This window comes from Ambystoma mexicanum, chromosome 10 (assembly GCF_040938575.1).
Source record: "Ambystoma mexicanum isolate Mex_15411 chromosome 10, UKY_AmexF1_1, whole genome shotgun sequence".
Taxonomy (NCBI): domain Eukaryota; kingdom Metazoa; phylum Chordata; class Amphibia; order Caudata; family Ambystomatidae; genus Ambystoma; species Ambystoma mexicanum.
This window is the reverse complement of record NC_090932.1, coordinates 621,972,603-621,996,825: the sequence shown is the minus strand read 5'-3', so window position 1 is coordinate 621,996,825 and position 24,223 is coordinate 621,972,603. Positions and strand designations below refer to the sequence as shown.

Sequence of the window (24,223 nt, the reverse complement as noted above, 5' to 3'; positions counted from 1 at the left end):
CGGAGCCTTGAAGACATCGCATGGAGACATTAGATGGCCGCACAAAGCAATATCAAAAATGTTGACGTTGGGACTAGATTATAGTCAATTGCACCTGGGCTCATAGGTTCGGAATACGAAGCACACACCACAACATGCTGTCAGTGCAAAATCAGGAGGTAATACCAGGAGACACACCATCAACCCCCCTAGAGGTAATTTAGTTGGGATACCTTTAGAGAGGTGTCCCCCTGCAGAGTACCAAGAATCGGTGATAATGAAAGGAGGGCTAGATGCGGGTTAGCTTGAGATCCAGGGATGGAGCTGGGCAACAGTTTGGGGAAGTTAGAAGGGGTGGAGGGAGGGCAGAAGTTAGGGACTGGGGGGAGGAGGTGGGGAAGGGAGTTGGAGGGGTTGGAGGGAGGTAATGGGAGGGACGTTGGGGAAGTTGAGTTGGGGAAGTGGGAAGGAGGAACAAGCTTATATTTATGCGCAGTAGTAAGATGTGTTACACCTTACCAGCGATGGTCATGGTGGCAAAACCGGAGATTAGGAAGAACGGTACAGAATATCGTACTGCAGGCTCCCATAGCGACGGTACGTTGCAAGGATGACCACAGTCTAGTTGATTCACGCACTTCTGACGTTTTTGCGTCTGTTCACGTGACTCCTGATAAGGAAGGAAGTGCAACCAGTGTACGCGTTGCTACTGTCTTTACCGACGCTCCACTCACTCTCAGGCCGTCTCCCATCTCTTCCGTCACTTTCGAGACAGAAGTTCCACCTTTGTTATTCCACAGATCTAGGTCATGTACCCCAACTCCTCAGTCTTCCGGATGTACCCCTGAACCTCTTCATCCCGTAGTGAATCAGATTCTGATAAACACGAATCCAATCCTCGTCACACTACAGCTCGACTAGAGGGGACCGTCCAGGCTGCTGCCTTCCGATCAGAAGAACCACAGCGACTCAGGGTTTTATTCCCCAGGAGGGTTTCCCTGTGGGTCCTGCCTCCCTCCTCAGTGTTTTCCAATTTGGGGAGAGAGGGAGACCAGGACGTCCACGGGGGATTCCCCAATCTCTGCCAAGTTGCCTCCGTTGCGGACCGCGGTCTTCCCATGTTAGTGATATTAAACTTTAAAACAGCTGACAGATAACAGATAGCAACGCCATTTTTTGGTATCGGTTTACCTGAACAGACCGCGATTTGCGATGGAACAACAGATGCAACAACTCATGGCTGCCATGCAGTCCATGTCGTTGGAAATGCAGACCCTTAGACAAGACAATGCACAATCAAAACAGCAGATTGGTCGTGCCTTTTCCGAAACTCCACCGTCAACTTTTCATACTGAAAAGTTTGATGGGAACCCACTTAAGTGAAAGGAGTTTCTGGACAGCTGTACTATACAGTTTATCTTTAGGCCCAGATTCTTCCCCACAGAGAAAGACAAGGTAGGGTTTGTAATATCCCATTTATCAGGACCAGCATAAGCATGGGCTACCCCTTTGGTTACTTCAGGAAACGTTCTCCTTGATTCATATCCTGCCTTCATTAACAGCTTGAAAACCATGTTTGGCCGAAAAGAAATTTTGGTATCCTTACAAGAAAGACTCCTTGATTTGAGGCTAGGATCTAAAGACCTTATCTCTTATATCACGCTCTTTAAACAATTGTCCTCTGAGACTGGGTGGCCAGATGATGGTCTTATCACTTTATTTAGGAGAGGACTGTCTGAAGAGCTCAAGGATGAGGTCTCAAAGATTCCTAGACCAGCAAATATGGCAGAGATGATCTCTATTACCATGCAGACAGACTACCGGGTGCAAGAACGCCATCATGAGAAGAAGAGGAGTAAGGGTCCTCGAGCTCATTTGGAGTTTCTCCCCGGAAACACTAAACCCATAGCTACGGAAGAGCCCATGCAAATTGGGACTATGAAGGGTCCTTTATCCAGCTCCGAAAGAGAGAGGAGAAAGAATTTAGGTTGTGCATGTATTGTGGGTCATCGGTGCACATTCTCAGAGATTGTCCCATAGTACCACCTCATAGAAAGCAACCCTAGGTTCCGGGAAATGCCAAAACCCTACCGTAGGGGGAACCACTGTAGGGGTTTTCAAACAAGGTTCCCCTACTAGCAAGGAATCCTCCCCTGACATCGGTGTTGTTCACCAACCCATGGTCGTGATATCTTTGACCATATCCTTCCCGAATACTATTCTGCAGAATGTCCCTGCACTTATCGATTGTGGAGCAGCGGGGAACTTCTTGGATGACGAATGGGCATCCAGCAAGGGGATTCCTAGAGTAGCCAAACCTCTAGTTACTCCTATTCAAGGGGTAGACGGTTCTCATTTGAGTTCAGGCCCCATTAGAGAACATACTGTACCTTTGAGTGTACAGGTTAGAACTCACCAGGAATCTATGGAATTTGACCTCATTAAAACGGCCCATTATCCAGTTATCCTGGGACTTCCGTGGTTGAGACTACATAATCCTTTCATCAATTGGTCAGCCAGCCCTCTTTTTTTGGGATCTGAATACTGTATCTCCCACTGTCTATCCTGCTCCTCGGTGGGAGTACATCTCCCTTCGGAGATGGAAGGATACCAATGAGTTCAGACTATCAGCCACATCAGTAGGATTCCTGAATGCCATCAACACTACCTTTCTGTCTTCGCTACTCCTGAATTCCCGACTCTTCCACCCCATTGCAGGGATGACTGTCATATCGATCTGATGCCTGATCTACCAATCCCTTTTGGCCGCAGGTATGTGCTTTCCCAGAAAGAAAAGACAGCTCTGAAAGAGTACCTACAGCAAAATATCCAAAATGAACTAATATCTGAATCCAATTCTCCTGCTGGAGCTTCGTTGTTTTTCATCCCAAAGAAAGATTCCGAAGAACTACGACTGTGCATTGATTACTGCGGGTTAAACAGGATTACCATTCCAGAGAAATATCCCATGCCATTGATTCCTGACATACTGGAAGCAGTTCGAGGAGCTTCATTCTATACCAAGCTGGATCTCAGAGGGGCATATCATCTTATTAGAATTACCCCAGGAGATGAGTGGAAAACAGCATTCCGTACCCCTTTTGGACATTACCAATATCATGTTATGCCCTTTGGCCTGGTCAACGCACCGGCGATTTTTCAAAGATTCATGGACCACCTCTTTGCAGACATCCTTCTTCACTTTGTCATAATATACCTCGATGACATCCTGATTTTTTCCAAGGACAGAGAAGAACACATCCATCATGTCAATCTCGTGTTAGCTCGCCTTCCTGAGAACCAACTGTACTGCAAGCCTGAAAAATGTGAATTTCACCAAAATCATGTAACTTATTTAGGATTTGTCTTATCTCCGCAAGGGATGTCCATGGATCCTAGAAAAGTTTCTTCAGTTTTGGATTGGCCCCCTCCAACCTCCATCAAAGAGATCCAGAGATATCTGGGTTTCACAAACTTCTATCGCAAATTCATACCCAGTTTCTCTGAGACTGTCCGACCTATAACTAGACTGTTAAAGAAGGGGGTAACCTTCAATTGGGATACGGAGGCGCAGAAAGCTTTTGAAAGGCTAAAACACCTTTTTACTTCTGCAGAGATATTGGCTACCCCGGATCAAGACCAACCTTTTATTGTGGAGACGGATGCTTCACATCATGCTTTGGGGGAGGTATTACTGCACAAGAATGACCAAGGAGACGAGACACCAGTAGCATATCTATCCAAGACATTTAATCCTTCGGAAGAGAATTATTCTGTCATTGAAAAAGAGCTACTGGCTATCAAAAGAGCCTTTGAAGAATTGAGGCATTTATTATTGGGAACAAGATACCCGGTTGAAGTTCGCACAGACCACCAGAATCTCAAAGTTCTGCAACAAGCCTATACGACCAACAGCAGACAAGCGAGATGGGCTCATTTCTTTCTGCCATTTAGAATTGAGTTTACATATCTGTCGGGTAATAGAAATCTTCAGGCAGATGCTCTTTCACGCAAAGATTACTCTCCTTACCACTTCACCCCCGAACCGTTATTCACTAACGCTACATTTATAGCGATGAACACCAACTTTCTTCAAGACATAAAAGTGGCAACGATACAGAACCAACAGACATGTGAAGAATTAGCTGACCATCATCAGCTTAAATTGACACAAGGTTGTTACTTCCATAAAGCCCAAGTCTTGGACCCTTCCGCCTCATTACAAAAGGAGGTATTACAGATGTGCCATGATTCTAGAGCGGCTGGACATTGAGGGTATCAAAACACCTTGGAACTAATCTCTCGATATTTCTGGTGGCCTAAAGTGAAAACAGATGTTCGCGACTATGTGTCCGCTTGTGTGGTGTGTCAACAATCCAAGACTCCTCGATTTCCATCATATGGCTTACTATCCCGCATGCCTATCCCAGATCGTCGATGGAAATTTATTTCTACGGATTTAATTGTTGATCTCCCCCTTTCGTCACAACATACCACTATTATGGTAACCATCGACTACCTTACTAAATTGGCACACTTTACTCCTCTTCCCAAGATTCCAAGTGCAGAACAAATGGCCAAAGTGTTCTTAGCAGAAATCTTCTCCCGACATGGACTCCCAGATTCTATTGTTTCAGACTGTGGGTCCCAATACACTTCTAAATTCTGGAGAATTTTGTGTCGGGAATTGGGAATAAAAAGGTCGCTCAGTTCTGGATATCATCCACAGACCAATGGTCAGACTGAGCATTTAAACCAAACGTTGGAAGGGTATCTACAGTGCTTTGTATCCGCAGCCCAAGATAACTGGTTGGAATTACTGCCACTGGCAGAATTTTCATACAATAATGCGTACCATTCTGCACTGAATTCGACCCCATTCTACTGCTCCGATGGTTATCACCCATCCTTTTTACCCTCCATCTCGCCTCCCGCTTCACAAAGCCCAGGAGTCGACCGCTTGATTTGCGACATTCAGAAGGGTCATCGTCTAGCCCGCCAATCTTTAAAAGCCGCCCAGGATCGGGCTAAGCAATATGCAGATCAGCGCCGCAAAAATGTACCTCTACTTCAGAAGGGAGATCTGGTTTGGTTAGCTTCCCGGTTTCTCCCCAAACATTTGGTTCCTTCCAAATTGTCTCCTCGATTCTTTGGTCCGTTTAAGATACTCTCTCTAGTGGGAGCAGCAGCAGTTCGATTAGAGCTACCTCATTCTTGGTCCCGAATTCACCCAGTATTTCATGTCTCCCAGATCAAGTTATCCGTTCCGGATCGCTTTGCTCGAAATAACAAGTCTCACCCTCCGCCAGTAGACACAGAAACAGGTCCGGAATACGAGGTGGCCAATATCTGTGATTCAAGGTACGGACGAGGTCACCTTCAGTTTCTGATTGATTGGAAAGGATACTCTCCTTCAGAAAGAACATGGGAAGCAGCTTCGGGGGTCCATGCCCCCAAGTTGGTAAGAAGATTCTATCGCTTCCACCCCGGAAAACCGGGTTCACCTCCCCTGAGAAGGGGGCATACTGTTACACCTTACCGGCGATGGTCATGGTGGCAAAACCGGAGATTAGGAAGAACGGTACAGAATATCGTACTGCAGGCTCCCATAGCAACGGTACGTTGTAAGGATGACCGCGGTCTAGTTGATTCACGCACTTCTGACGTTTTTCCATCTGTTCACGTGACTCCTGATAAGGAAGGAAGTGCAACCAGTGTACGCGTCGCTACTGTCTTTACCGACGCTCCACTCACTCTCAGGCCATCTCCCATCTCTTCCGTCACTTTCGAGACAGAAGTTCCACCTTTGTTATTCCACAGATCTAAGTCATGTACCCCGACTCCTCAGTCTTCCGGATGTACCCGTGAACCTCTTCATCGCGTAGTGAATCAGATTCTGATAAACACCAATCCAATCCTCGTCACACTACAGCTCGACTAGAGGGGACCGTCCAGGCTGCTGCCTTCCGATCAGAAGAACCACAACGACTCAGGGTTTTATTCCCCAGGAGGGTTTCCCTAGGGGTCCTGCCTCCCTCCTCGCTGTTTTCCAATTCGGGGAGAGAGGGAGAGCAGGACGTCCATGGGGGATTCCCCAATCTCTGCCAAGTTGCTTCCGTTGCGGACCGCGGTCTGCCCAGGTTAGTGATATTAAACTTTAAAACAGCTGACAGATAACAAGATGGTGGAAGGACACAGTTGGTCAGAAGCGTGACAAGATGTGGATAAGCGATGGGGGACCTTAAAATAGTAACCTGGAATGTCAGGGGACTCAATAGTTATCTGAAAAGAAACAAGATCATGATGTACCTGAGGAGACAAAAAGTAGATATAGCCCTGCTGCAGGAAACCCACCTTACAAAAGAAAAACAGGAGGTGATAAGGAGAAAATGGAAAGGGACCGTTATCGGGTCAACGTACTCGGCATATGCCAGAGGGGTAATTACCTGGATAGCGCCACATGTACCCTTTCGGTTATTGCAGCACACAGTAGAAGCAGACGGGAGAATGGTGGGGATACGAGGGATGGTGGAAAACAGGGAGTTGTGCATAATAAACACGTACGCCCCGAATCAAGACACAGTGGCCTACTTTAAGGCCCTGTATAGAAAGGTTAGCCCGTATCTGGGAGGTGCGGTTGTCTGGGGTGGAGACTTTAACTGCACACTGGACCCCAGGGTAGATAGGTCAGATAACAAACAGGATAAGCCCACCCCTGCAGCCAAACTGCTGCGGACCCTGCTAGGCGACCTCGGGGTAGAAGATGTATGGAGACTACACCATCCATACGATAGGCATTATTCGCACTACTCGGCTCCACAAAATCTGTCAATTCTGGGGAGATAGCGAGCTCAGAGTATAAAGCAAGGGTTTTATCGGACCACTCACCTTTGCTCCTGAAGTGGCAATACCAGCCCCCCAGACCCAAGATCCCAACGTGGCGGCTTCGAGCCGAAGCACTGAAAGATACAGAGCTCTGGGAGGGTCTGAGGGAGGAGATAATAGAATATTTCGAGAAAAACACTGGTAGCGTGGATTCGGGGAGCACCTGTGGGAGGCATTCAAGCTAGTGGTAAGAGGGGCAGTGATATCAAAATCAAGAGGGCTCCAAGGGGACATAGAAAAAGAGCTGCAAAAAGCAGAAAGGAAACTAGAAGCAATGATGAACAAAGGGGATGCCACTCGAGAAGACGCCGAAGCCATGAGCCAATTACAACAAGAATGTGGAGGACACTAGGAGAGACTATGTAACCTAAATTGCAAGAAATACATAGAAAGGCAACATGCTGGGGGAGATAAGCCAGCAAGGCTGCTGGCATGGCTATAAAAGCAAGAAAGGCCCAGCCCTACAATAAGAGAGATAAGGGAAAAGAGTGGTCAAATACTAGATACCCAAGAGAGTGTAAATAAGGAATTCCAGAAATTCTACCAACACTTATACGCAGATGCAGGCGAAGGGGATGAGAAAGAGATGAAAGAGATATTAGAAGACATCGGGTTACCTAAATTGAGGGTAGAAAAGAAAGAGACACTGGAAGCCCCCATTACATTAGAGGAGCTGGAAATAGTGGTCAGACAGTTGCCCACCGGCAAAGCCCCCGAAACAGATGGACTCCCAGGTGAGTTTTATAAAACATATAAATCGGAGGTGCTCCCCATGTTACTGGCAATGCTAAATGAAGCGTTTGAAGTTGGGAAATTACCAGAATCACTGAGAGAGGCAACGATTATCCCGCTTCTCAAGCCAAACAAGTCTAGCACAGATTGCGGGTCAGACAGACCGCTATCCATGCTAAACCAAGATAGCAAAATACTCACGGCAGTGCTGGCAAACAGGTTTGAACGGGTTATAAACAAATTGATACATCATGACCAGACAGGTTATGTTCCGGGCAGAAGTATAGCCTACAACCACAGACGGCTACACCGCATCATTAAACAGACAGAAAGAGACGCAAACAATGTGGCAATAGTCTCGCTTGACTCAGTGAAAGCCTTTGACTCAGTGAGGTAGCCTTGGCTGATGACGGCCTTGAAGGAATATGGAATGTAGCCTAGGTATTTGAGGTGGGTGACGCTCGCCAATGTCTAGAGTCAAGACGGGAGCGATCATCTCGGATAAATGGCAACTCAGCAGGGGTACCAGACAAGGCTGCCCATGGTCCCCGATGCTGTATATTCTCGCATTGGAGCCACTAGCGATATACTTGCGGCAACAATATGAAGAGATAGGAGTCTACACTAGAGAGGGGCCACACCTCATATCATTGTACGCAGACAACATGCTGCTGTACCTGAAGTACCCAGAAGAATACCTGCAATATATCCTAGAAGTGATGGAACGATTTGCGATATTCTCTGGCATTGCGGTTAACCCCGGAAAGTCGAGTATATTCCCCCTAGGAAGATACAAGGGTATTGCGCGAGACAAACTGCCGGTATTACAAATAACTTAGGAGATTAGCACATTCCGATACATAGGGATTGATATTTATCATGAAGTAGAAGAAGAACATAAATATAACACAGAGAAAGCAGTAACTTATATTGAAAACAGCATGATGTTCTGGGCTAAACTCCCCTTAGCTATGATGGGAAGGTTGGCATTGCTGAAAATGGCTGTATTACCTAGACTGTTGCACTTTTTTGTGAATGTCCCATATTTGCCACCCAAACGCTTTTTTGGCAAACTACATAGCTTATGTAGAGGTTTTATCTGGCATAACACCAGAAACAGAGTTGCTTTATGGAAACTAAAAAACGCGTACGAGAGAGGGGGAATAAAACTGCCTAACTTTGAGATATACCATCTGGCCGGGCAACTACAGTATGTGGCCAAGTGGCTAACTGAAGAGACAACAGCAGAGCCCAGACTGCTGAGGGCTGAATGTGCACCCTTCTTTCTGAAAGAACTAATATGGCTGTCAAAGTCAGACCGAAACTGTTAGAACTGGGGTGGAAAACATGGCATTAGGCATGCCTGGTCATAGAGAACCCTACACTGTGCTCACCCCAAACGCTGCTAGTAGCACTGAGAGGAGAAGACGAACAACTAAGACAAACGATACGTAGGCATTGGGAACCGGTGGGCATAGCAACACTGGGGGATGTGCGGCGGGAAGGGAGGGCACTGAAATTCACAACATTAATGGAGGAAACCAGAGTGCACCCCGCGCAATATATTACCCACACCAGATTGGTAAGGCAGATAAAAGCCTTGTGGTCAGAAATAGCATTAGAAGACCAACCAGACCTGGTCATAGAGACAATGTATGACATCTCGGAGGGAGGGCATGAGGTATCCCGGATATAAGAACTACTAATGTCCAGGGTGGGGAAGGAGGTGACCCAGCTGAGAGGAGAGTGGGAGGAGGATGCAGGAGAACCCATACAAGATGGACAATGGGAAGGAGCACAGGTGTACCATAAGAAAGTGTCCAGGAATGCTAGATTACAACAGATCCAGCTATACGTAACCCACAGAGCGTACATGGCCCCTCAAAAGATAGCTACATTTAAAAACACAGATACACAAATGTGTCCCAAATGCGGGGAAGTGAACGCGGGGATGACACACATGTTTTGGGCATACCCAGAGATTTGGAAATTCTGGGGAGAGGTCACCCACCGCCTCAACGAGGTATTAAACTAGACGTAGAATCGGTGTGGGCATGCATGGTAGGAGGATTCACCAGACCACGTAAAATGAGGCATGGAACAAGTTACTTACCTGTAACTGTTGTTCTCCAGCATGGGTCTGGCATGGATTCACATGCTCATGAATATTCCCCGTCGTCAGGCTGGGAATCCTCGGTAAAGAAAAAATCAGTATCAGTTTCGTTTCTGATCTGTCTTTCTTAGTAGTAACCAATCGCTGGTCTCTGGGTCATACTGGCCCCAGCCAATGACTGCCCTCTCCCTAAGCCCCTCCCCTGGCAGCCATCCTCAGATTCGGTAGCATATAAAGTGGCAGTATGACCAAATGAAGAGCCGCAGAGGGGAAGGAGGGAGGGTTTGCATGTGAATCCATGCCAGACCCATGCTGGAGAACAACAGCCACAGGTAAGTAACTTGTTCCTTCTCCAGCATGGGGTCTGGCATGGATTCACATGCTCATGAATATAAGAATACATAGCAGTACACACATGCACAACCACGGGAGGTGGCAAGGCTCAACATTAAGCATTACATAAACTCAACATTAAGCAACTCTTAATTCACAATCGCTAGGGCGTTGGCCGCATTAATCGTCGTTGCCGCAGATGAGATGACTCGTAGTTTCTTTCCCTCGCCATCCGGTGGGGAAGTTGAAGTTGAGGCCGATGCCCCCACCGCTTTCTTCTTGGCCCCCGCCGAGACGACCAAATCCGGGGTCAGCTGTGCCCTAAGGCACAAAGGGGCGGCGTCGGGGACCTGGTACTTCTTCTCGTACCGGTCCCTCTTGGCAGGCGTCGTGGACAGATTCATCAGAAGAGCAAGTCCCTCGTCCCAGATGTCATCCAGCAACGGCACCGCGAGGACCGTCTTCCTCTTGGCCTCGTGCCGTTGGTAGAGGAAGCCTTCCTTCTTCTGTTCTTCGGGGAAGAGCTGGAAAAGCTCTTCACAGTCATGCCCTGGCAATCATGGCGTGGAAGGAGACAATTTCATCGGGCGGGGAGGACTGAGGGGGTGGTGATGGGAGGCCCATCCCGTCATCACCACCGTCATCATCCGTCCCTGTCGTGGCCGTATCTGTTCCCGTGTCATCCCCAGGGACAGGGGAAGGAGATAAAGGCTGAGAGGGCCGTGAGGGCTGGAAGGGCGGGGGTCGATGAACTCTCCTACTCTTGTTTCTGCTGGGTCATCCGTTGGGGGTAGGGGCAATCTCGTCCTTATCTCCATGCATAAGGTTTGGATTGCCATCAAAATGGCCACCGAGGTGTCCTGTGGCTCGGGATGCGACAGGCGCGATGGTTGCTCCTCCTCCACAGGAACCTCGTCGGTGCCACTGTTACTCTCTTCGTCCTCCTCGTCGGGATTCCTCCCGTGGGACCGGACCTCCTCAAACTTCTTGTTGAGGCCCTCCACGACTTCAACCAGCTCCTCCTCGGAGGCTATATCCGTGTCCGTAACTGCCACCGGCTGTCACGACCCTCGCCCAAAACCCACTCTGGCAAACCCATTGGCCAGGTGGAGTCAGGACTCGGGCCTCTAGAGCCTGGCATCCTCTTCAAAAGCCCTCATGGGGCCAGTCCTGGTGCCTATGGTGCCAGGCTCATACACCATGAAAACCAATATTATTTATTTATTTTATTTTTACATTTATAAAGCGCTCACACAGCCCGCAGGCATCGAGGCACTGTTACAGGAATTGTTTGTTTTTCTTAGTTGCGTTTTTTTTTGTCTTAGTTACGTATTTATAATGCGCTTAAACACCCAGAGATTTCCAAGCGCGGACCCGGGGATCGAACCTGTTGTTGCTTCGTGTCGTCTTGCTTCCAAGACGCGCACGCTGCCGCTGAGCTATCCTCCCGGGACAATGTGCTTGGGAACTACTTTACTGTATTATCAGCCAACATGGAGGCATCCACATAGCTTGGTTGCTAAGAACCAAGCTATCCGGTCTAGTGTTTTGCGTGTGGTAGCCTAGGGACTACTTTACCTGGACTATTTTGTTGGGGCTATTTAAACCACACCCGAGCAAGACAACAGGCTTCGCGTTACTTTGCAGCTTGCAACGTGACGCTCACCGTGTCCAGCTATTCCCTCTAACCTCGGAGAAGCAGAACCTGCAAGGAGACAAAAGGAACATCATTAGCAGCAGCATCTTACCTGCGGTCTTCATCTTTAAACACTTGCAGCTACTGAGAACAGCTTCCTCGAATCCGCACGCCTCCCGGACAGAACGACCTGAAAGAGGAAGATAGAGGCAACATTAAAGAAAGCAGTAGAGACATTTACAAATTACGAACTGCTCAAAAGGCTTACCTGGCTGTTCGCCTCTCGGCTGGTACCACTCCGGACATTCCACTCGCGCTGAAGAACACTGCGACCTACAAGGAAGGAAAACACAGGTTAGCAAAGGCTAGACTTCGCAGCGCTGCGCATAGCGCTTACTTACCGCATCATAGCGCTCTTAATGCGCCATCATTTACCAGTGGGGCTCAACCAAGCCAGTTCGCCATGCTGAAGCTCTGCATACCTAAAGAAGAAAAAAAAGAGACATTTTAAACAAAGAAAGGCATGCAGGATAGCAACAAAACTAAAGAACAGCAATAAGACCTACCTGAACAATATGAAACGGCCCGGCGTCAGTGAAGTAACTGGACCGCACTTTCCTATGAAAGACAACGCGCCCCTGAAAAGAAGGCAGGACGGAGAGCACGCCTAATTCTATCACAAGGTGTGGAGAGGGCACCAGAGGGACTGAAATCATACGGGGGTGGAGGGAGGATACTTACCCCACTCGGTCAGTCTTGAACACAGTCATCCTTTATTTTCAGGCAGAACCTTCCCCGCAGACCACGTCAGGGCAAAGCTGAGAAGCATACCAGCGAGTAACCCCGCTGGGTGGCGTCCCTGTGGATACCAGGTGAGCGTAACAGAATGCAAAGCCTGCCATAACAAATCCACCTGGGCGCCATGGAGACATCAGAAATGGACCAATTGGCCCACCTACTAGGAGAGCTTCGTGCTGAGGTTCATTCTGCCCGACAAGAGACTAATGCCCTCCGGAGATACCTAATAGTGACCAAAGAACGCACTGAAGAGATTAGCAGGTAATACTTGCAATCACAGGCTGGACCGACGCCTCTACCTGGAAGCAATCCAACGATGCAAATCCCTGCCATAACACCCACTCCGGTACAGATCACGTTACCTGGAACAGTGCCCCTGGCACCACCAGAAAGGTTCTCAGGCAACCCACAGAAGTATGCGGCATTCATCAATCAGTGCTGCGTTAATTTTCTTTGTAGGCCTGGAGCATTTGCAAACGACCAAGCTCGAGTAGCTTTTGTCTCATCATACCTCAGAGGTAGTGCAGCAGATTGGTCGGTGCCATTGGTAACCCATGACGATCCTCTATCACATGCCTTTGGGGGGGGGGGGGTTCCAGAGAGAAATGGAAAAACTTTTTGCTCGCCATACCCAGGAACAAGCAGTAGACAATGAACTCTTGTCCCTCCGACAGGGGAATCAGGACTTGTTAACGTACATTGCTACCTTCAACAGACTGGTTGCCGAAGCTAGGTGGCCAGGAAACAAAAGAACCATGTCATTCCATCGAGGCTTACGAGGCGAATTAAAGGACGTCTTAGCCCAGGTGGTTGATCCACCCAGAGACTGTGCGGAGTTCATAAATCTGGTTGTGCAGCTAGACCACCGGTTGCAGGACCGAAAGGCAGACCGGTCTAAGACGGACCCTCGGACCGTGTATGTTCGACCAAGGGAAAACACACCCCGTGTACCTGAAAATGCTGTAGAACCCATGCAGATTGAAGGGATATGGCCTCCATTAACAAAACAAGAGCGGGTCAAAAGAAGACAACAACAGCTTTATTTGTATTGTGGGAAACCAGGACATTTCCTGAAGGACTGTCCAGTAAAACCCCCAAAAAGAACAGTCGGGGCCACAGAGCAGGATGAAGCTAAGGAATCGGAAAACTACCAAGCTCGACAAACGTAGAGGTCAGTTTGTCGAGTGAGAAGAAAGAGTTGCTGACCTCACACTTTGCAATACCAGTGATCTTAATTAACCACCAACAGTGGTCAAGAATGCATGCCGTTGAAGCATACATCGATAGCGGAGCAGTTGGAAATTATATTGATCAAGAACTGGCAGCAGAGATGGGGCTTCCTTTGTGTTCTAAGGCAACTATGGGCAAGGTAACCACCGTGGATGGGACATAAATCGCTTCCGGACCAGTAACCCAGTGCACCGCCAGGGTAACCTTGCTGTGCCAGGACGGACATCGGGAGTCTATTTCATTCGATCTCATCAAGGCACCTCAGTTCAGGCTAATACTAGGGATGCCATGGTTGGTTGCTCACAACCCTTTGATAGATTGGCGGGCACGAAAATTAACCTTCCCCGGTGACTGCTCCCCTGCCTGCTATTACCAAGAGGAGAAACCCGACGGCTGTATCCCCATGACTCCCGGAGCGACAGTTTCAACCCTCGGAGCAACTAATACTTTGCTAAGTGAATACCATGATTTCCAGGATGTTTCCCGAAAGGACCAAGCCAATACATTGCCGCCGCACAGGCCCTATGACTGTCAGATCGACCTTGTTCCTGGTGCACAAATCCCTTGCGGCAGGATCTACGCTCTCACAGAACAAGAAAACCTTCATTTGAAATCCTATTTAGACCAGTACCTTGCAAACTGATTTATCCGTCCTTCGAAGTCCCCCGCAGCCAGTCCTTTGTTCTTCGTACCGAAAAAGGAAGGAGACTTGAGAACCTGTATTGACTACCGCGCATTGAACCAGATCACCGTGAAGAACCGCTACCCCTTGCCACTTATCCCTGAGATGCTGGACCAAGTTAAAGATGCCCAGTTTTATACCAAATTGGACATTCGAGGAGCGTACCACCTGGTCCGAGTCAGAAAAGGAGATGAATGGAAAACCGCCTTCCGTACTAAGTATGGCTTGTTTGAATATCAAGTCATGCCCTTCGGGTTATGCAGCGCTCCTGCTGCATTCCAATATTTCATGAATTACGTCTTAATGGAGTTAATTGATGTGTGCGACGTAAGTGTACATAGACGACATCTTAGTATACTCAGCCTCGGAACAAGATCATGTCAGGTATGTTTGTTCAGTCCTCACCAAGTTCCCTCAACATCGCTTGTTTGCAAAGCTTGAAAAAGGGTTTTTTCATGTCACCGAAGTAGAATTTCTTGGTTTTATCCTTACTCCAGGAGGCATCAGAATGGACGTGCACAAGGTAGATGCCATTCTGAAATGGCCTTCACCAACGTCTCTGAAAGGGGTACAAAGCATGCTGGGCTTTGCAAACTTCTACCGCCGATTCATCCCAGACTTCTCTCAGGTTGTGCACCCAATCACAGTACTATTAAGAAAAAAACAATAAAAAGTTTGCTTGGACCGAAGAAGCAGAAGAAGCCTTTCAGGAACTTAAACAAAGGTTTACCTCCGATCCAATCCTGCGACAACCGCGTTCTGACCTCCCTTATGTCGTTGAAACTGATGCGTCCAGTCTCGCAATGGGGGCTGTCCTTTCACAAAGAGACCCGGAAAACCGGCCAGCTACATCCTGTGGCCTTCTGGTCGAAAAAATTCTCACCTCCAGAGATTAATTATGCCATCACGGACAAGAAACTCCTGGCTATCAAATCCGCCTTTAAAGCCTGGAGGCACTACCTTCTGGGGGCCAGACACACCATTACAGTCATCACAGACCATCTAAACCTGCAATATCTCAAAACAGCCAAAGCCCAGTCCTCGCGCCAATTACGGTGGGCCCTTTTCTTCGCCGAATATGATTATGTAATCACATTTCGACCAGGGGTCAGAAACGGAAAGGCGGATACCTTATCTCGCATGGGCATAGATGAAATAGTATATACAACTCCAGACCCAGTACCTATTATACCTGAAGACAAACTCTTGGTTATCACGACAGCCTTAACACAAGCAGAACTGCGAAAAGAAATCAAACGGACAATGAATCCTGAGGCCTACCTCGCATGGCAAACTCAAGGAGAACAATATACCATCAAGCACCATCTACCCTTTTTTAGGGATCGCCTATATGTACCCAAGAAGGTATTACAACAGCATATTATTTAAAACAATCACGATTCACTGATCGAAGGGCATCCTGGGATCGCCAAAACCCTAGCTAAGGAGAAAGAGAATTTTTGGTGGCCTACCTGGTGTAAGGACATCATTCAGTATATTCAGTCCTGCGGTGTTTGCGCACAAAATAAATCACAGAAACAAAAACCATCTGTCTCCTACAACCATTGGACATTCCTCCAGTTCCATGGCACACTCTTTCCCTTGAATTCATCACTGATCTACCTCCAAGCCAAGGGTTCAACACCATCCTTGTAGTTGTGGACTTATTCTCGAAGATGGCCCATTTTATTCCTCTCAAAGGCCTCCCAGATGCAGCCACTTTAGCAAAAGTGTTCCTGGAGGGCGTGCTTAAGCTACATGGCTTCCCTTCGTTTCTGATCTCTGATCGAGGCAGCCAGTGTGTTTCAAACATCTGGAAAAAATGCTGTGCAATGGCGCAGATCGGCGTTCGGCTATCTACCAGTCACCATCCCCAAATGGACAGCCAAACCGAGAGAACCAATCAGACACTCTAGCAATATTTACGGTGCATGCTGCACCACGAACAAAGGAATTGGAAAGACCTACTATGGATAGCCAAATATGCATATAACAATTATTTGCATTCAAGCACGGGACAAACGCCCGTCTATACCCTTTATGGCAGACATCCACGTACCTGTGAACTAGACCTTCCAGCCAGCTTTGAAATGCCAGCAGTAAAGACTCTGCACACAACCATTACTCAGGCTTTCAAAAGGGCAAAGGAACACCTTATTCATGCCAAAGAAAAACAAAAGAGATTCGCCGACCAACACCGGAAAAAGGCCCATGATTATTAAGTAGGAGACAAAGTTTGGTTAGCCGCTAAATTCGTACCCATCAAGGGAACCCGGACCTTTCATCCCAGATTCATAGGACCCTATACCATTAAGGCAATTATCAACCCAGCAGCCGTGAAACTGGATTTACCACCTAATCTACACATCCACCCGGTATTCCATGTGTCCCTCCTGAAACCAATGCACCCCGGCACACGGATTGGGACACCACTTAAGCCCATACTTGTTGACGGAGAGCCAGAATTCGAAGTCAAAGATATCTTGGACTCTAAATACTCTAGGACCAAGCTATATTATCTCGTCAATTGGAAAGGATTTGGACCACAAGATAGATCCTGGGAGCCCAGTGACAATATCCACGCACCACGTCTAATCAGGAAATTCCATCGGAACTTCCCAACCAAACCTGGGCCAGACAGAAGGAAGACCATGGGAGGGGCCTTAGGGGGGAGTGCTGTCACGACCCTCGCCCAAAACCCCCTCTGGCAAACCCATTGGCCAGGTGGAGTCAGGACTCAGGCCTCTAGAGCCTGGCATCCTCTTCAAAAGCCCGCATGGCCTATGGTGCCAGGCTCATACACCATGAAAAACAATGTGCTTGGGAACTACTTTATTGTATTGCCAGCCAACATGGAGGCATCCACATAGCTTGGCTCCTAAGAACCAAGCTATGCGGTCTACTGTTTTGGAAGTGTGGTAGCCTAGGGACTACTTTACCTGGACTATTTTGCTGGGGCTATTTAAACCACACCCGGGCAAGACAACACGCTTCGCGTTACTTTTCAGCTTGCAACGTGACGATCACCGTGTCCAGCTATTCCCTCGAACCTCGGAGAAGCAGAACCTGCAAGGAGACAAAATGAACATCATTAGCAGCAGCATCTTACCTGCAGTCTTCATCTTTAAACACTTGCAGCTACTGAGAACAGCTTCCTCGAATCTGCACGCCTCCCGGACAGAACGACCTGAAAGAGGAAGATAGAGGCAACATTAAAGAAAGCAGTAGAGACATTTACAAATTACGAACTGCTCAAAAGGCTTACCTGGCTGGTCGCCTCTCGGCTGGCACCACTCCGGACATTCCACTCACGCTGAAGAACACTGCAACCTACAAGGAAGGAAAACACAGGTTAGCAAAGGGAAGACTCTGCAGCGCTGCGCATAGCGCTTACTTACCGCATCATGGCGCTCTTAATGCGCCATCATTTACCAGCGGGGCTCAACCAAGCCAGTTCGCCGCGCTGAAGCTCTGCATACCTAAGGGAGAAAAAAGAGAGATTTTAAACAAAGAAAGGCATGCAGGATAGCAACAAAACTAAAGAACAGCAATAAGACCTACCTGAACAATATCAAACGGGCCGGCGTCAGTGAAGTAACTGGACCGCACTCGCCCATGAAAGACAACGTGCCCCTGCAAAGCAGGCAGGACGGAGAGCACGCCTAATTCTACCACAAGGTGAGGAGAGGGTGCCAGAGGGACTGAAATCATATGTGGGTGGAGGGAGGATACTTACCCCACTCAGTGAGTCTTGAACACAGATCTCCTGTATTTTCAGGCAGAACCTTCCCCACAGACCACCTCAGGGCAAAGCTGAGAAGCATACCAGCAAGTAACCCGGCTGGGTGGCATCCCTGTGGATACCAGGTGAGTGTAACACCGCCCCCAACTCTTTTTCCACCGGGGTCTTCATGGGGGTCTTCTCGATGGGCTGAAAAGAGGATTCCCTCCGCGGTGGCAGGGAAACTCTGGGCCCGAGGTCGCCTCCCCTGGGGTAGCCTCCACAGGCTACGCCAGGGCTGTCACGACTACCTCGATAGAGGCCTTAGCCGGGTGAATCAAGGCCTTCACCACCTAGTGCGCGCTTGAGGCCTTTACCTTGGGGGGAGGGTCACCGTCTCGCTCCCCCTCGGCTGGTTCCTTCGAGAGCGACCGGGGCCTCTCCAGAAGCTTAGCCGGGTTCTCCGATTTTCTCTTCCCCGAACCAGAGCGTTGGGTCGTGGTTGATGGCGTCAGTGAAAGTGCGCCCTGCCTGGCAGCCGAGGAGCCCGACCCTTCGGCGCTCCCGGTGCCCGTGGACTCGTGGTGCTTTGCCTTCTGTTGGGCCCCCGTCGCTCGGGCGCCCTCACAGGACTTAGAAGACCGCTCGGACTTCTTCTTCTTCTCACCTGCTGGGCTCTTTCCTTCCAGCCAGTTGGCGAGACGGGTCCGATGATCCCTCATAGTCCGATCCATCATGTTCATGCAAAACGCACAGTCCTTCTCCACGTGCGTCTTGTCTTCATGAAGGCAGTAGAGGTATCTAGAATGTTCGTCCTCCTTGAACATATTCTGTAATCCGCATCCGGGGCAGTTCCTAAACAGCTTGGATCCGGGTGTCGAGGTTCCCTTCTCCTGGGCCATACCCACGAGGTAGGCCTCAGAAACTTTTGGAATCCTCCAAGAAGCGTAACTCGACGACAACTTCGCCCTTGAGGGGCGTAGAAAATTCCGAAACGGGTCCACGTTGATCGGAAGTAGAAACGGTGGAGCTTGAGGCTCGATTGACCGAAAAAATTAGGTAAAACTCTTTGAAAAAAACACAAAACACAGTAAAAGCTCGAGAGCTATAGCACAAGGACTCCCAACACTTGAATGTGCGGTAAAAATCTGAGGATGGCTGCCAGGGGAGGGGCTTAGGGAGAGGGCAGTCATTGGCTGGGGGCAGTATGACCCAGAGACCAGTGATTGGTTACTACTAAGAAAGACAGATCAGAAAGAAACTGATACTGATTTTTTCTTTACCAAGATTCCCAGCCTGACGACTGGGAATATTCATGAGCATGTGAATCCATGCCAGACCCCATGCTGGAGAAATATGCAAACTTAAGGACTTGGCTTACATCCTAGCCAAACGCAGAATAGCTATGCCAGGGGTGGAAAGCTAGCCAGAGACCTCGGTTAGAGGTGTGGTGGCATAATCTACTAAAATGGGCAGAAGCGGAAACAGTAGCATGGTATGAAGCGGCCCACAAGTGGGAGGACGAAGAAGTGGGAACGCTGATGGCTTGGAGACAGCTAGTAGCTACACTAACTGAGCCCAGGCGCGTCAGCTTAAGTGACACCTCTAGGAGCACGGATGAAGAGGTGCCCCAAGAGGAATAAGGTTAAAGGTGCAATAAAGTAAGTTCGAGTTAAGGAGGGAAGGGAAAGGGATGACAGTGACAAACATAAGCTAATGCATATGATGTTTGAATACATACAATTCCCGCTGCCGGGCGTGATGTAATGTTGTGTTTGTTATGGAAAAATAATAAAAATAGTTTAAAAAAAAAATCAAAATGTTTGGAAGTCCGGAGGAGTGCCCCCTCCATGCCATAACTTCCTTCGTAATCTTCTCTAGGAAATGACACCCCTCCGCCAGGCATGCCCCTGCTGTAAAAATTAACAACTAGGACAGGGGTGTTATCCACAATTCCAAGTCCAGGGCCAATATATCGCGAGAATGCATATCCAGCACTGAAATCACCAGGCCCCCGGACGGGCACCCCCTTGGTCCTTTCAGTGGAGGTACAAAAAAGGTTGCATACCCCTCCAGAATTGTTGATTTCAGGGCCCACGTTTCCTGCAGCGAAACCACCTTGAACCCCCTAAAGAACAAACGCCAGTCCTTGTCAATAAGATGTTTGTCGACCCCAGCTATATTCCAGGATACGACCCGCACCCCGGGCAATGTGTCTGGTGGGAACTCTAACACACCTTGGGTTGGATTCGTTGGAAGCACCCTGTCGTCCACTTCCCGGGTAAGAGCAGAAGAAATACAACTCCAACCGTGCTCGGGGTGCCCAACACTCCAAGTGCTATGAGCCCATCCCTGGTCTACACTGAGTCAAACAAGACGCTGCTGTATCCCCACACTGTTTGGGCAGACGTTACTAGCTGGCCTTCTCCAGCTTTCCATTCCCCCTGGGTGACTCCCAACACATGACCGGGTGGTAAGCTTGCAAGACTGGTGCTGAGCTCTTGACATACCATAGGGTTCAAGCGGGCTCCTGGCATGAGGGCGGGTGGTGGGTGCCTGCCCAAGATGGGACTGTGGTATGCGATAAGGTCCAATCGGGCCGCCAGGGGCACGCCTAAACCCACCCGGCTGGGAACTCAATAACCATTCGGGGGGCTGACACTCTAATAGAGATCTGTAGGTAAGCAGGGGGAAGGGCCTGTTGCTCCATTTCCAGGAGACCCTTTACGAAACAGGAATCATTTACCCAAACTTTAATGGCATCCACCCTCTGCAGGCCTACTAGTCTCTCATAGGAATCTAGGTCACTGTGAATCAACGATAGACACCCCCTCCTATGCCTTAACCAGTGACTAACTTTATTCAGCAGGCTATCACCCTGTTGATGCCTGGCGGTCTGATTTTTCGGGGCATTCGCTCAGGACCAAAAACCTTATGAGCGGGGCCTGAGCTCACTTTGACCCCACCCTCCCCTCTACCACCCTGACAATGAGGAGGAGCTTTATTTGGCGAGGAAGAGACAACCCTATTTGCAGGAAGTACAAGAATCTTGGGCGAAATTCTTAGACCATTAGCTGGAGTGTTGTAGGATTAATTCCCTGTCGCAGAAGTTGAGGATTCTGGCGATCATTGGTCTGGGATGCGATCCAGAGGGTGGTAATTTCTGAAGAGATTGTGTGCCCTTTTAACAGAAAACTCTTGTGGTAGTTTGCCCAGGCCAATTTCCTGGAGTAGCAAGTTTTCGATGTAGGAAGTCGGTTCTGGCCCTTCGTTTCCGTCTGGCAGCCCAAGCACCTGCACCTTATTTCTGCTTGACCTGCCATCCGCATCCTTTGTGTCACTTCATTTTTCAAGATATTTGACCCTCGTTTCCAAGTCTTTAGTGCTGTCGGCAGTCTCTTTAGAAGCACCTCTGCAGATGTGACCCGTTCAGCAAGTTGTCCGACATCCTACCGGAGGAGTTGTACATCTATCTTAACTTCATCTATTTTGGTTTCAAGGGAGGATCGAAGGGCAGCTATCACCGCTAAAACTTGATTTTCTTGTGGGTCTTGTACTGCACTGTGTGTTGGCGGTTGATCTTTACTCCCCACCTGGGGGGTGTCACAGTGTTTGCCCTGGCTCACGTATGAATCCATGCGAGTGGGTTTTCCTTTGCTTTTCGTGGGTGACATACTGTGGGGTGGAGCATGAGTTGGCTCCGGCATCAGATGTCACACTGTGCAGGCCGGTTGGTATGGCCTGAACTGGTTTGTGGCCCAGGGTATGTCCCCACAGGGCCCCCAAGCTACGGTTCGCAGTGCCCGGCCCCAACAACAGGCTATGTCACTGTGTGTGTGCAGTACAGATGATTGGCGCTTTGCTGGGTTCAAACATTGTGCTCTCAGAGCCAGAGTTGTGCAGGGTGGGGTACCCAGATCAGGTATGCCCCTGCTTAGGTCCCGTAATAGCCAGGCAAGTCAATGGAAGGAGGAGGCCTCCAGCAGGGAGATTGTTACGGCTGAATCTGCGCTGCTGTGTCTGTGGCACTCGCCAAAGTCTTTGCACAGGTGTCAGGAGATTATGTGCAGTCTATCCATGCAGGGGTAAGGAGTGTGGTGCCCCATCTCCCCGGCTGTATTCAAAAGCGTACCTGATGTGCTGTGAGAGCCTGTAGATGCCTGGCAGCTCCCCCTTCAGCGTGCGTAGTGTAGTCCGAGGCTGCAATGGTCCAGCATGCCTCGGTATATGGTAGCAGATCACAATGAAAGAAGACGGTGCAGCGGTCAGAGTTGCAGTGATATGGGGCATGGGCACCGGAGGAGCACGCCTCACAGCCAGCGCGCCCTGTGATGTTCAGGTCGTTGCTGCGGTGTAACCAGTGGTGTCGCGGTAGCCCTGGGTAACATTGAGTGTGAATGGCACTGCCCAGCCGTGTCTTGATGTTGTCCAGGGTCCCTCACAGGATCGATGCAGCAGCCATCTTTGTTCACAGGGGCACCAGCTTCCGAGGTGAATTTTGGGCGATTCGCAGTGCTGATTTCCCACAGGATCGTACCAAAAAGATGGTTGTTGGTTTCCCCCACCTATAAATACCATCTGATGCAGGAATAAGCAGTGTTTGTAACCACCACAAGGATCTCAGTGGGAGCTCAATGCCGGCACAGCCTCACTGCATGATACCTAGCCACGCCCCCATTTCAGAACCTCTATAAGTCAAATAGTCATACTTTATTTACACGAAATTCCTAAAAGTCTTAGAATCAGATGCGCCTTTAAGACAAAACAGTGGTGTTCACTCACCACTTCAGACGGAGCTATGGTGCATAATAGCCCTCCGCCACCTGACAAACTGACTGTGCGCACTGGAGGTTGCCAAGCGCATACTTGGTTATTTGAGCCAGGCCATTTGCTGAACATCAGGTGGACGCCAGTGATATTTAAATTATCAGTTTCATGCTGTCCATCTGGGCAGCACCAAAGGTTTGGACACATAGCACAACCTCACAGACGCACTTTAAACAGTGTCAGAGGGCTGCAGGACAAGGGGGCGGAGGAGCAAAAAGCATTAATGAATGGTTTCTTTGGTCAAAATATAAGGAAAACAACAGTGCATGTTATTTTTCGTTGTGTATCTGCAACTGGCACAGCTGGTTTTATGAAACAAAATTCCCCTTTAAGGAACATTTATTTTTAAAGTGCTAAAATAGAGTGGGATGGGGGACAAACATACAATTGGATTTCCTGTGCCTAGGAGCAGGTAGGAGCTTTTCATGTCTGAGCTTTCTCCATCTGATGCCTAGCTAGGACAAGTCCATACCCATTCCACATCTCCTAATTAGCAGGGACAGAGCAGAAAACCCTCTTTTCTCCAAATAAAACAGAGGCAGGTGGCCACCCTAGCCCACTAATAAAAGATCAGCTCCTCCCATCAATATCCCAAAGGCCTCCTGTCTACTGGAAGCATGAAAAACACATATATGCATACGAGTCCTTGCAAAATGGAAAATTAAAAATTGCAATGTAGAGCACTGCTTAGCGTTAGTTTCCTTGGAAAATAATGTTTTGTATGCAATCAACGATTACAGAAAGAAAAAGGAGACTACCGCTCTGTATCCTAAGGCAATCCATGAGCTTCTTGGTTGAAGGAGGTGAATGTCCATACTTCATATTTATAAACAAATTCTGCAACTCACTGACCGGTTCGCCCATTTCATCCGTCCTAGAAGAGAAAAATACAGAGTTTACATTCGTTTACACGGACTGCAGCAGTGACACAGTGAGCATGATGCAAACAGAACCATACAGCAGTGAGTAGGTAGCAGCGCCAAAGGCAAGTTCTTTAAGAGGTCCAAGAGGCTTACAGGCCGATTCATGTAATTCCTCTCAAAAGTGTCGCACGCGGCTGGCGCACAGCGTGCCCGTGCGAATGTCTGCGCCAGCCGCGTGCGATAAAATCAATTTCCGCGCACAGTGTATTCATGGATTCTCGCCTCCAAAAGCAGACGTGGCGCAGAGTGGCGCAGCGACCCTGCAGCAGTGCCAGTTACGCCCCCAAGAACGCCCTCGCGCAAGGAAAAGCCATCAAGATCGCAAAACCATCGCAAAGGGCTGTGCCAACCCTGTACCAGTTTA

The 24,223-nt window shown here is 48.8% G+C and overlaps 1 protein-coding gene across 3 annotated transcripts in view; it reads right to left on the bottom strand.

Moving 5' to 3' along the window:
- LOC138491599 (ubl carboxyl-terminal hydrolase 18-like) overlaps positions 1-24,223 on the bottom strand; it is a 1,142,981-nt gene that overhangs the window by 664,243 nt on the left and 454,515 nt on the right. For all 3 annotated transcript variants that reach the window (XM_069618206.1, XM_069618205.1, XM_069618204.1), the window contains exon 3: positions 23,695-23,810. In XM_069618206.1, coding sequence (XP_069474307.1) covers positions 23,695-23,810 — 116 coding nt within the window. The remainder of the gene's footprint in view (positions 1-23,694; positions 23,811-24,223) is intronic.